We start from the raw sequence: 13,236 nt of genomic DNA, 5'->3' as shown, positions 1-13,236 counted from the left end.
GTCTTTTTGAAACAGGGTCTCCCTGTAGCCCCAGCTGACCTGGAACTCATTATGTTGACCTGGCTGGCCTTGAACTCACAGAGATCCACCTGTCTCTGCCTTCGGAGTGCTGGGACTAAAGGTGGATGCCACCACACCTGGCCCCTCTCCATATTTTTACCTCTGTACATAAACTAAGCATGAGGATTTCATGAGTAAAGCAAAGAATGGCAAACTATGCAAATCATGGCTCCAATACCCTCATAAATAAGTTGTTCTGAAACAAACCAATCTTCATACATCATTGCCTTCTTCAACAGAAGATACCATACATGTTTCTGTCATTATTGAGGGCATTTTTTTTCTGTGCAACAGTTATACAAGTCTGACAACACCTTGGCAGCAACAGCGCAAGGGTTAGAGGAGGTTGAGACCCAGCAATTCACACCTGTATCAATTCTCCTAATTACTCTATTACTCCATACAGTTGGAAGACAGTAACTTGTTAGAACTACTGGTCCTAAAACGGCTCAAAACAAAGGTCTCGGAAGTCTGCCTACAAGCCAAGTGTTTGAGCTTTGTGATACAGAGACCTTTCCAGGAAAACCGACGTGTTTCATCTAGCTAGAGTCTTTCTTTTAATTGACTTATTATTTTTATTTTATGTGTATGAGAGTATTGCCTGCATGTGCCTAAGTGCACCCGTGTCGTGCAATGCGCCCGGCGGTCAGAAGAGAACTTCAGATTCCTCAGGATCTCGCGTTTTGGATGGTTGTTAGCCACCATGTGCGTGCTGGGAATCAAACCCTGGTCCTCTGCAAGAGCAGCCATTGCTCTTAACAGCTGAGCCATCTCTCCAGCCCCATAGGTGGTCTTTGATTGCATGACGCCCTAAACTGGGATGCCTTACCACTTCTCGGCCCTTCTAAACCCCAGGCAGGGTTTACGACTCAAGTCCTTCAACAGCACACCCTAGTCATGGCTTTCTCCAAAGGCAGGAGTAATAGGAAATTTAATGAGTGAATAGTATGGGCTGCTATTTTCTACTCTCTGTTCAAATCGAATCGGGACAGTAGGAAGTCTATTTAGTGCCTATCAAGAGCAGAGTGGACGTTAACTATTACAAGACTCGGATGAGAAACCAGACCAAATCAAATTTTGAGATGACATGTTGGGCCAGAAGGACCTACCCCACAGGGCTTAAGACCTCCTGACAGGTACAAGGAGGGTGGGGTGGGACAGAACGCCAACCTCAAACACAAGCCCAGCTTGCCTCAGTCCTCGCTTCCACCTCCGCGACCAGCCTCGACCCAAGGACCTGGCATTGCCTTTGCCCTCTGACTTAGGGGCAGAAACTCACCAGTTTCATATCGGACTTCGGGTTGTTGGGTACCAGTCTCTTTACACCTCATGCCAGGGAAGCGTCTTCCGGTTCTATCTTCGCCTTCGGAGCATCGCGGGACTTGGAGTCTTGCTCCTCACGCCCCTTCCGGAGCATAATGGGAAATGTAGTTTTCTGCAGGCATCATGGGACTTGTGGGCGTCTTTCTTTTTCCTCCCTTTCCTCTTTAACACTTCCTTCCGTCAGCTCAAATTAATCCCCACCGCCAATTCATCCTCCCTCTGTACTCCAGCATGATATCATGTCTCCATTACGAGCCGCGTACCCATGGCATTCTGGGATATGTAGTCCCTACGGCTCTAGCACTCGGTCCCCTCCTCCCTGGGGGTGGGGAGGGAGAGGATGGGCGCAGTGCCTGCTGGGAGTTGTAGTTCCCTGGGGCCCTCTAGTCACTGAGCCCTTGACTTTTCCTCTAGGGAGCGGGAAACTACAACTCCCAGGGACGCCCGGCGGCAGCAGGTGGGAGCGGGGCTGTTGCTATCAATATGGCGGTTGTCAGCCAGACAAAGACAGTCAGTCTGATGTGATTGAGACAAGGGAGGTTTTCAGGGGGAGACTGGGAAATAGAGGCCTCCCCTCCCCCTTCTGCTCTTCCTGCGCCGGCCCCAAGCCCTCCCCAGCCCCTCCCGACGGGCGCCCCGCGCGGAAGATCTCCTCCCCCTCGCGCCTCCCTCCTCCCTACCTCAGCCCTTGCGCTGGGACGCTGGGGAGGGGGCTGTGGGCGCAAAGAACTCTGCCGGGATTCCGAGGTGAGTGGAGCGGTGTGCGCGCCGGAGCGCCTCAAGTCTCTTTCCTCACTTCTTCCTTTCACTTTGAGAAGAAAAAAGATCGGGAGGGGGTTCTGGGGAGAGAAAGTGAGTGGGAGTACCGACGGGTCCGTGGAGCGGCGGCGGGGAGCAGAGGGAGGAAGCAGGGGACCGTGCGGGGAGCCCTGGACGCGGGCTGTGGGGTGGGGCAGGTCGCGGGGGGGCCCGGGCGGAGGCTGCCCCTCAACTCCGCTCGGGTCCCTTCCGCGGTGGGCGGAAGGTTTGAGTTCCGGAGGTGGGGGTCTTCCTGCCCGGGAGCCGGGTTCGGGGCTCGGGATGTCTGGCTGTGTGTCTGGACTGTGACGTGGACTTGGGTGCTGGGCTCCTCTGCAAGGCATGTGTGTAGATGGCAAGTTAGAGTCGGGATCGGCGGTCGCGGGGCCTGGCCGCTTAGCGCCGTGAGTCCAGGGCTGGACTTTTGGGGCGGAGACGGGGTGCGGGGTTGGGGGCTCTGCCACTGGTCAGCGCGCCCGAGGTCCCCTCCCCCGGAGCGGTCTCCACCCCAAACTCCGGCCGGAGGACTGCACGGAGGATGCACCGTGCAGATGCAGCTTTACTTCCCTGGGTCTGTGCATAAAGGTGGGAAAGGAAAAGTGTCTCTTGATATTTGCTTCCGGAACTGTGTTTTGGTGACACTCTTGGGGCTACTTTGAAAGCAGTCCTCCGCCCACCTTCACCCCGAGACAGTAGGTAGAGGAACGTGTCATCTTCGTGCACAGGGGAGTGCCGGTTAGTTAACATTCGGGGGCTTGCGGCGGGCGGGTGGGAGCCGAAGAGCTCAATTGCACATGCACGGGTGTCTCCAAGAGACAGGATGTCTGCTGTGCGTCCTGAGACTTATTTTCGTAGTACGGAAAACTGTTGGAAATTATTTGCCGGCAAGAGGGTTGGCGGTGCGCGGTTAGGCGCTGTTTGTATGTTTCTTCTACCCCACCCTGTTCTGTCTCACATTTGATGAAAGCTGATGTGGAAGAGTGAGGAAGCCTTGGGTGAGGGGGGAAGAATGCACTTGGCAGTATGTAAAGTTGAATGATAAAAGTGATTGCTGTTTTTATTTAGTAAAAAGCTCAAAAAAATACAACATGTGTCTTATAGGGTACGGTAATGCGTTCATTTTTGGGGAGCCTGCAGGTAGAGAAAGCTTTGCTTTCTCCTTTCATATCTTCCTTCCTTTCCTCTCTCCCTCCCCCTTCCTTCCTTCCTTCCTTCCTTCCTTGCTTCCTTCCTTCCTTCCTCCCTCCCTCCCTCCCTCCTCTTTCCCTCCCTTCCTTGGCATAGTACATTTCTCTTCCTGATGGTCACGATACCTCTTGTACCTTTTTATTTAGTTTGTGCTAATATTGTTGTGCTTTTTGTGGTTTTACTATAAAATGCAGCATTAAGCCAAAAGGACATGCATTTTTTTCTATTTATTCCACAGGTAATTATCACATTAGGCTTCCAGTGCTTTGCATTAAACTTACTCAAATGGTACAACTAAGTTGATAGATCTGGTTGAATAATAAGTCAAATTTAGAAAATTTGATTTTATTTTTCAGTGCTCAAATAGTGATGAAATGAGACCTCTTGTTTCTTACATTATACCAGGAGAATTTAACATCAAATATTTTGTTTCCTAAATCCAAAATAGAACTTGGTCAGTCACTCTTCTGCCACAGTTTTGTAGTATCATGGTCTTTTAAGTAACCAAAGGAATAATTGGCGTAATTTCTATTTAGACTTGGGAATTTAATGTACTTGCATTTTTGGTCCAAAATTTATCAGTTCTTGAATGTCTCCCCTATCAGTAAGGGGCTTTTAAAGTCCATAAAACTGAAGGTTAAATCGCTGCACTATGGAATTTTGTGGTAGGTTTTCTAGCTTTGGTTTGAAGTTTCTGCTGTTGCTCATTCACACAGATAAGGGGACTGCACGCAGGAGTACCATTATATGTTTAAATTGACCTGAATGGAAAAGACTTCGTGTCTTCTAAATCTTGAATTTAGAGCTCAGAATGTGTTGTTTTCCAGCCCAGAGCCTTTAGGTTGTTGGAGACCAGAATTTCCAGAATTGTTTAAAGGTTTATCTTAACCTGAAACATTAATTTATAAAAACTAGAGGAAAATTCTGTATAACGACGTAATAGTTATGTCTGTGTTTTTCTGAAATGTATTGTAATAGTCGTGGAATTTAAAATGCTTAACAGTCATTTTAGACATAAGAAACCGAACGTCCAGACCTAGAGAAATGAGCGCTTTCTCTCCTCAAATTTCTTTGTTTTCATCATTGGAAATGCAAAGTTATTTATTGGGAAAAACGTTCATTAACTTTTTCTGACTAGTAGTCTGGGAAAAATTGTTACGTGCTTGCCAAATATATTCTTTGCTTTTATTGGACTGGTTCTGTTAAATTCTGAGCACCAGGGCATTAAAATGATGTAAAGCCTTAACTGCAGGTTAAAGCATAACATATTCTCCGCATGTAGAAGTCATATAGTTTACAAAAGAAGAAGAAAATCAGGGCACTGGTGCCTGTCCAGCTTAAAAATTCCACCCCATAACTGTAAAGATACATTTATTTTAATGTGATCACTTCTGAAAATGTTGCCTGTTTTACGGGAAGTTGAAAATCCAAATTGCTTTTAACCAATCTGTTGCTAGTTCTGTGTATTGTGGGTACTGAACACAGTCACAAATGGATATCAAGGAAAGGGGCTGTTTAGCACTATGTTGAGGGGCTTCTGTGAGGCTCTGTTTTCACTGTTGGGCACATTTGTCTTTAGTTACAGCATTAGTAATAAAAACAATGCAGTGTTGCTGAATTACAACATCCCTTGCAACTAATATCTCATTATTCCGGCAATTTTATAGTAAGTGTTGACTGGAATTGCATTATTTGTTTCATTGTACATACGTGCATATATATATATTCATTTTAATTTCTTATTTTTTGAGTCCCCTTTGTGTTATTTTAGGGACCGCTTCAGTTTTAATGTCCACTTAGCTACCATGTTTCCATCAAAATCATGTTTGCTTTTTCTGTTCATCTTATTGCAGCTTTTACCATCTTTAAACTTGAGCTATTGCTTTTTGGAATTACAAATTTATCCTAGAATGTTATTTTTCATAAGTGGGAGTTGGCATATTACTCAACTTTTTAAAATGGTGAACATTTATAGATAAATGTAAAAGTGCTCAGTGAAAATGGACTAGGTTTTGTTTGTTCGTTTTCTGTTCCTGCTTAATGTGGATTTTTGGGCTCCCAGAATCTTTTCTGTTCTTTGGCTAGATTTTCCTTTTAACTGCTGTTTGTTTTCTTATTCTCATTTTAGTAGAACTTTATTTAAAAATTGTTATGAATAGAAAGCTTAGCTTATCTAGAATGTTGGGTGTGTCTGTATATACACTCACACATATACAAAGCACTCTTATGTGTGTGCAAACACATACATACACATTAAATACCCATGCACATATGACATACATCCATGACAACCAGTCAGACCCACAAATACCAGAGACCTACTAGTAGCCACCAATCCATGCTGTCCACATCATAGAAACTTTGGAGGCCGCCTTATCATCATAAACCATTATTGTAACAGATTCTGCCAAACTATAGTTCTCTCAAGACGGGAGCTGTCAGTTTGAAATTTTTCTCAAGATAGTATTAATATGTGACTTAGCTCGTAGGCTCAGTTATACCCAAGATGGCCTTTATTAGACTGAGAATCCAACTATCATAGGAATAAAGATTTTCCGCAGTGATTATTTGGGGTGAAAGTTTTAGTTGAGCACTAGATTATAGATTATGTTATAGCAACAACATCATGGGTTTAAAAAAAATTGTGGCCAGGCGTGGTGGTACATGCTTGTAGTCCCAGCACTTGGGAGGTAGAGGCAGGTGGATGTCTGTGAGTTCAAGGCCAGCCTCATCTGCATAGCAAGTTCCAGAGAAACTTTGTCTCAAAAAGACCAAAAAGAAGAAAAAGAAAAAAAATTGTGAACAAAAGATAAAGATAGCAATTTAAATGATTTACAAAGCAGTGGTTTAGCTTTGCTGTGGTGGGGTATTGTAATTTTTTTTTAACTCTTAAGACAGGCAGCACCTGACACTTTCCATTTAAGTGATAAGCTGATTCTAATCCACTCAGAGACTGTAGATTTTTGTTAGATTATGATGAAAATATTTAGTGGATGGGGGGCTGGAGGAATGGCTCAGTGGTTAAGAACACTCACTGGTTGTTATTGCAGAAGACGCAGGTTCAAATCCCAGCACCCACATGTCAGCTAACAACTATCTGAAACTCCAGTTCTAGGGGATCCAACAGCCTCTTCTGTCCTCCGCCAGCATTGCACGACATGGGTGCGCTTACCTATACACAGGCAATACATGCATACACATTAAATAAAAAAATAAAAAATAGCACCAGGCGTGGTGGTGCACGCCTTTAATCCCTGCACTTGGGAGGCAGAGGCAGGTGGATCTCTGTGAGTTCAAGGCCAGCCTGTATATATATATATATATATATAATATATATAAAGTATATATATTTATATATATATGCATGCACCACTGTGCCTGGTGGATTTAATGGAGCTGGAGAGATGGCTCAGCAGTTAAGAGCACCTGGGTTCGATTCCCAGGACCCACATGGTGGCTACGAACTGTCCTTAACTCCAGTTCCAGGGGAATCCAAAGCCCTCTTCTGACCTCCACGGCATTGCACGACACGGGTGCACTCACATACATGCACTCATACACGTAAAATAAAAATAATGAATAAAATATTTTCAGTGGATGTACTTGTAGATCTTTTGTTCCGTGGCCTGTATGTGGTGTATTCAAGACATTGAGTATCTTTCATCACCATGTGTAGTGTATGTTGAACAAGCAGAGTAGTTGCCAGCCAATTTTAATAGTCATGTTCTTTTTGTGCACACACATATTTATTTCATGCATGTGTGTGTGTGCACGCACATGTGGAGGTCAGAGAACAACTTCCAGGAGCTGGTTCTCTATCTTCACCATTTAGTGCCCTGGGATTGAATGCAGGTCATCAGGTGGCTGCAGCAGGTGCTTTACCCACAGAGTCTATGCCTGGCTGGTCGAGAGTCACAGTTTTTATACAGGGAAAGGTCAGTTTTTGAAGTGGAGATGGTATAATACAGAACTTATCTGCCTGAGGATTTTGATAAGGAGTAATAGTGTTCAATCGTGAATCTCTTGGCTTGGTCCTGTAGTCAAGTCTAAAATCTTCATTCGTATCTCGGCATGAGATCACATGGCACTGTGGGTAGACTTCTTTTCATTCTCTTGCTGTTCTCTTAATTCACTGTTTCAGACTTATTACATCAGTCTCTTAACTAATCTTGTTGCATGCAGTCTTCTTTTTTCATTAGTCATTCTACACTTGTACTTGAGGGATCTTGCCAAAGGAAAATGTGAATTTGATTGTCAGCCATACTTTTCCTGTAATCCTTCAGTGGCTCTGCAGTCTTTCAGATAAATCTAGGCTTTTAATCATTCCACCTGTGTCAAAACCAGTTTCTGCCACTATATAACCTTGAGCAGGTAATTTTAAATGTCTGTATCTCAGTTTCCTCATCTATAGAATGGTGATGAAAAGAATACCTACTTCATAGGATTACCTCACCTGAGCCCTTAGAATGCTTTTGCAGTGTTATGTTGGAGAAGCTGCAAAGGTGTAGAGGGAAGCTATACCTCTCACCCAGTCTCCCCTGTTGGCTATTCCATACAACTTACTACAGGATCAAAACCAGAAGACAGGGCTGTAGCTTAGTGGTAAGCGGGGCCCTAGCGTGTGCTTCCGTCCGTCTTCCGCACCAGCAAACACCAAAAACAAAATAATCCAAACTAGGAAACTGACATTGGTACAGGTGTGTATATGTGTATATAGTTTATGCCACTTTATCATGTTTAGTTTATGTGACCACCACCAAAGGCTAGGTGCAGAAATACTCCGTCAGGACAGGATTGAGTAATTTCCTCTGTGTAAGTTCTGTTGTTTTGTAAGTATAAGCAGAACGATACTGATTGCTAGATTAGCAGTTTCACTTTTTTTTTTTTTTTTTTTGGTCTTTTTGAGACAGGGTCTCCCTATAGTCCCAGCTGTCCTGGAACTCACTATGTAGACCAGGCTGGCCTTGAACTGACAGAGATCCGCCTGCCTCTGCCTCCCAAGTGCTGGGATCAAAGGCGTGCGCCACCACGCCCGGCTAGCAGTTTCGCTCTTTACCTCTGTGGTACTTCAGAAATTCTTTGGCATAACTTGAAAGTTTTTATGAAAAAAATCACAGTTAAGTTTTCTTGTTATAAAAATTTGAAAACAACACAACACAAGGACACTGTAGGAAATGCTTGTAATACCAGCAATCAGGAGGTGGACACAAGAGGATTAGGAGTTCCAGGTTCCTCCTTCACATAGTGAATTCAGGGCTAAACTGGGCTCTAAGAGGCACTGTCTCACAAGCCAAAGCAACAATAAAACATTGAGTAAGAAAATTCCTAGAAAAATCCTACATCTTGAACTGAACTTCCTGCAAAGCTGACCAACTGATTAACACTTCAGTGACTGGAGGGTTTGGAATGTGGCATCCGGAGCTTCACTCTCTTGGGCCCTCAGATAGCCACTACTTGCCCACCTGTGTCTGAATTAACTTGTGACCAATAGAATGTATTAGCTTAACAAACAGTTCCATTCCCACCTGGCCAAAGACTAAGAATGACACCAGATAGCATCTGACACTTATAGTCCCTTGTGCCTTCCATGTCATGTGTCCCCCACCCCTCTACCATTTTGCTATGACCTGCCTACTGAATGAATGTGCTCAAAAAGTGTCTTGATTTATGACGTTTCTTTCTTACATTACTATAAAAACTTCATGAAACTGCTTCCACGCTGGAACATGGAAGTGGGGCAACTAGGATCTGAGTTCCCAGGCCATGGTCACTCATATTTGGCTCCAGAATAAACTATCTCTTACCCTCTTTGAGGTGAGAGTTAATGCTTTTGTGTTGGCAACATGAACAAGCTTTGTTTAAATGAGGAATACTGTTACTACCCATTAAACTTTTCTAGTAAAATTTAGCAATAATGTTTAGGTTTTCTGTAAGTATGTAAAATTAAGATGAATTCAAGGCTTAAGTCCCTCCTTCCCTCCCTCCCTCCTTCCTTCAGTCCTTCCTTTTTTAAATAGGGCCTTGTTTTGTAGACCAGGTGGGCTTTGAACTCTTGATCTCTTGCACAACACTTAGCTGATACATTTCTTTCCAAAGCAGGAAGGTGTTAGATGATCAGTGTTACACCTATTTGGACATCAGTTTGGTCTTGACTGGTATTAATGCAAACTTGACCAGCTTGATTGTATGCTCATGTCATAGTTTGGTTTTGGATTTAGAAGGGACTTAGCTTCAAGGAAAGTACTTCAAGTACTGTTTCCAGAGAAAGGGAGTTTAAAGACTAGTGCAGGGAACCATTTAGATGCTGTTTTGTTAGTCTGAGTACAAAAAGGTATACAAGTAAAGGCGAGTTAAAGGATTGGCTATTTTTAGCGGTGTGGTAGAGGATTTTTTAATGTCATAGCTCTGTGACAGCATGGTCTTGCTTCACTGGCAGGAATGTGATAAATATCAGTGATACTTCATGCGCAGTAAGAGTCATAATTGCATGTAAGTACACCCGTGTCATGCATTGCCCAGAGAGGTCAGTAGAGGGTTTCGGATCCCCTGGAACTGGAGTTACTTTACTGGCTGTTGTTAGCTGCCATGTAGGTGCTGGGATTCGAACCCAGGTCTTCTGCAGGAGCAGCCAGTACTCTTAACTACTGAGTCATCTCTCTAGACCCTAGATCTTTTTTAAAAAAATAAAAGTTTTATTTACTTAGGGTGTGTGTGTGTGTGTGTGTGTGTGTGCACATGTATATATGGGTGTCAGGGTGCATGTGTGGAGGTCGGAAAAAGCTAGATCTTACTTAACGTGGAGAAGAACTTTGGATCTCGAGTACCTCTTAATAGTGATGGCCTGTTTCTTTTAGTTTGTTGACCAGGGAAATCTGAATGCATTGTTGGACCATGGGTTTATTGCCTGTGTCTGGTCCATGACTCTGGCTGGCTGCAGAGAGGGCAGAACACTAGAGGGAATCAGCTCTAAAGAGGCTGATGCATGGATGCTCTGTATATGGAGGGCTTCTGTGAAGGAATTGAGGAGGGTGTTCGAACATGTCAGGTCTGGAGTGTGTGTTGAGCTGCTGTGGGGTACAAAACCAAGCTGCCTTTGATCCTTCAGGGTTCTATTTGTAGGGAATGGCCAAAGACCCCCCCCCCCCCCGTAGCTGAGCATTGGTTTTTAATCCTAGTCACCTCAGGAAGGCCAGAAAGATGACAAAGCAGGACTGCAGAACCAGCACCCCTTTTATTCCAGTGGCTCTTTCCCCTACTTCTCAAGTACAAAATCTCTTATGCTATCTATCACGTGGAACAGGCCTCAGGAAGGCCCATTTCCTAGCTATCGCAGCTCTAGAGCACCTTATCCCTGATAAGCTTTATGATGGGGAAAGAAAAAAAAAACCAGTAAGTACATCGGCAGTAAACAGGACTTGTAGTCAGCCTGGTGGAGAGCCTCTTGCTCTGCACAGGTCCAGCAGCAGAAGAGCTGATGTGTCTGTTCAGTGTAGTGTCCAGTCAACCTTGTGTTACATTTAACAGAAGAACCCTAATGCCCAGGATCGACAGCTTTTTTAAGCTCCTCTGTCAGTACTGGAGTTAATAGGAATTCCAACACTAAAAACTCCAAAGCCAAGTCTTCATCTTTACCAAGTCGGGCTCAGATTTCTAGACACAAACGCAAATCAAGCATAGATAACTAAAAGCTAGGTAGAGCTGAATCCAGTTACAAAGGCCGAGGAGCTAGAGCAGTCGCAGGCAAAGTCCTGCAAGCGTGCGGGGTGCACCGGAGACATCTACTTGTATGCAGAAGAATAGTCTAGAAAGAGGATTTAAAATTTGTTTTCCTAAGGGCTGCCTCTAGATTCTTAAGTTTTGGGATGGGTCCAGGAATCGCCTTTTCCTCAACATCCTAGATAATTCGGATTGATATGGAGTGCTTGGAAATGTGGACAATGAAATGCTTGGCTCTGAGGTGGCCTTGAGGACCTGCATTTTGAAATGTTTCCTTTTGATATGTGCCAGCCTCATTTCAGATACTGTATGTCCATCTTCTCTATTTCCTCTGCACCTAAACTGTGACATAGAGTGTGCTTGGGGAAGCATGGCTATCTTCCTAGATGTTATAGTTAACAGCATTATGCTCCCAGACATGTATTCTTCAGTGGTTACTTAAGCTCATTTCTGTGTGCAGGCATGTATGTGTGTCTGGGCCTGTGTGTGTGCATGTCTGTATGTGTGTGTCTGTGTCACCTTTAGAATGTTAAACATCTTCAACTTTTTCCCTCACAAATTAATTCCTTAAGCCCATGCCCTTTAAGGAGTATCACCATTCTCCCCAGAGTCTTAATGATGTCTGGACATTTGAGCTGATGGAGAACATGTACTTTGGTGCACATCAGATCTCTACAGCCTACTCTCTAAGGATGTAAATTTCTCTTGTTTCAGTTTCTCCATCTGTAAGCTGGGGGTAAATAATAAAGAGTATCTCTTTCAGGTTTGGGGCTGGCTCAGTGGTAAGCTCAGAGGTGTCTGCCTCTAAGCCTGAAAACCTGAGTTCAATTCCCAGGACTCACACATGGGTGAAAGGAAAGTTGTCCTCTGACCTCCACATGTGTACTACGGCATGTGTGTGTGTGCGCACACACATTAAATAAATAAATAAATAAATGGAATTTAAAAAGTTGATAATATTTAAAAAGTAGTATCAACATAATAGGATTCTTGGGACTTCTGAGACATTTGCACAGTGCTTAGAATACTGGTTTGCACAGATTAAAATGACACTTCATTATTAGTTGTCCGGTGCTGCTGTTTCCAAGGCATGCATACCCTCTAAATCCTTAAAATGCTCCCATGTTACAAGCAGTATCTTTCTAGCTAATTTTTTTCTTTGTGTATTTACCTTCTCAATTTTCTTTATGTGTAAGCCTCAGTTACATTTGATGTCCACGCCTACTTTACCACAGTTAATGTTCTTTCTAGCCTGTTCACTTTTTGCTGTTTTTAAAATTCTGGTGCTAGGGGTCCAACCCAGGACCTTGCTTGTACTAGCCAAGGGCAGACTACTAAGCTGCATCTTTCCATCCTCTCCTTGTCCCGCCACTCTTAGGTCTGATCTGCTGCTTTCTCCACCATCCTTCCTGGACCATTCTCTTGCTGTGCCAGTAGCTGCCACCCACATCACTTCTTCCTGAGTGATCTCAGCTGTACACTGGCCATCGTGCCTTTTCCCCTGTGTCCCATGATGCATAACACTCTTCAAATGATTTCATCAAACTTTTGCTTGTCATGTGAGAAGTTATTCCATCTTACTTCAAATTGTGCTGTTTGACAGTTTTTAATCCCAGTGCTTTTTTAAATGTATTTTATTTATTATTTTTATTTTATGTGTATGAGTGTTATGCCTGCATGTAGGTAAGTGCACCCCTGTTGTGCAATGCCCGCAGAGGGCAGAAGAGGCTGTCGGGTCCCCTGGAACTGGAGTTACAGACAGTTGTTAGCTGCCATCTCTCCAGCCCCAATCCCAGTGCTTTTTAAAGCTCCCAACACTTCTTTCCTCCTTCAATAGTGTCTCTGTTATTCCTAAATGTGTTTCCTGTACTGCATTTAAGTGTGTTATCCTTCCTCCTGTTTCCAGCATTTTCCCACTTGGTATTTGCCACATTACCCACTCACTATGTTTATATATTTTTGTCTTACCAATTAAGATCTTTTTTTTTCTTTTTTGGTCTTTTTGAGACAGGGTCTCCCTGTAGCCCCAGCTGTCCTGGAACTCACTATGTGGACCAGGCTGGCCTTGAACTCACAGAGATCTGCCTGCCTCTGCCGCCTGAGTGCTGGGATTAAAGGGGTGCGCCACCATGCCCAGCTAAGATCTTATTT

The 13,236-nt window shown here is 44.0% G+C and overlaps 2 protein-coding genes across 11 annotated transcripts in view; one reads left to right on the top strand and one right to left on the bottom strand.

The window, feature by feature from the left end:
- Ints9 (integrator complex subunit 9) overlaps positions 1–2,191 on the bottom strand; it is a 120,747-nt gene extending 118,556 nt beyond the window's left edge. For all 3 annotated transcript variants that reach the window (XM_029561113.1, XM_029561115.1, XM_029561114.1), the window contains exons 1-2: positions 2,064–2,191; positions 1,340–1,465 (exon numbers count right to left, since the gene is read on the bottom strand). In XM_029561113.1, coding sequence (XP_029416973.1) covers positions 1,340–1,348 — 9 coding nt within the window. In that variant the 5' untranslated portion in view covers positions 1,349–1,465; positions 2,064–2,191. The remainder of the gene's footprint in view (positions 1–1,339; positions 1,466–2,063) is intronic.
- The window catches only part of Hmbox1 (homeobox containing 1), a 156,395-nt gene continuing 145,012 nt past the window's right edge, over positions 1,854–13,236 (top strand). For 7 of the 8 annotated variants that reach the window (XM_008828116.3, XM_029561119.1, XM_008828115.3 and 4 more), the window contains exon 1: positions 1,855–2,130. The gene's annotated coding sequence lies outside the window, so the exon portion shown is untranslated. Of the gene's footprint in view, positions 2,131–13,236 lie in introns of all 8 variants that reach the window. The other variant, XM_008828114.3, reaches the window with a different exon arrangement.

This window comes from Nannospalax galili, unplaced genomic scaffold (genome assembly GCF_000622305.1).
Source record: "Nannospalax galili isolate Female #2095 unplaced genomic scaffold, S.galili_v1.0 scaffold612, whole genome shotgun sequence".
Classification (NCBI taxonomy): Eukaryota; Metazoa; Chordata; class Mammalia; order Rodentia; family Spalacidae; genus Nannospalax; species Nannospalax galili.
Note: the sequence above shows the minus strand (reverse complement) of the source record. Positions and strands in the feature narration are given on the sequence as shown.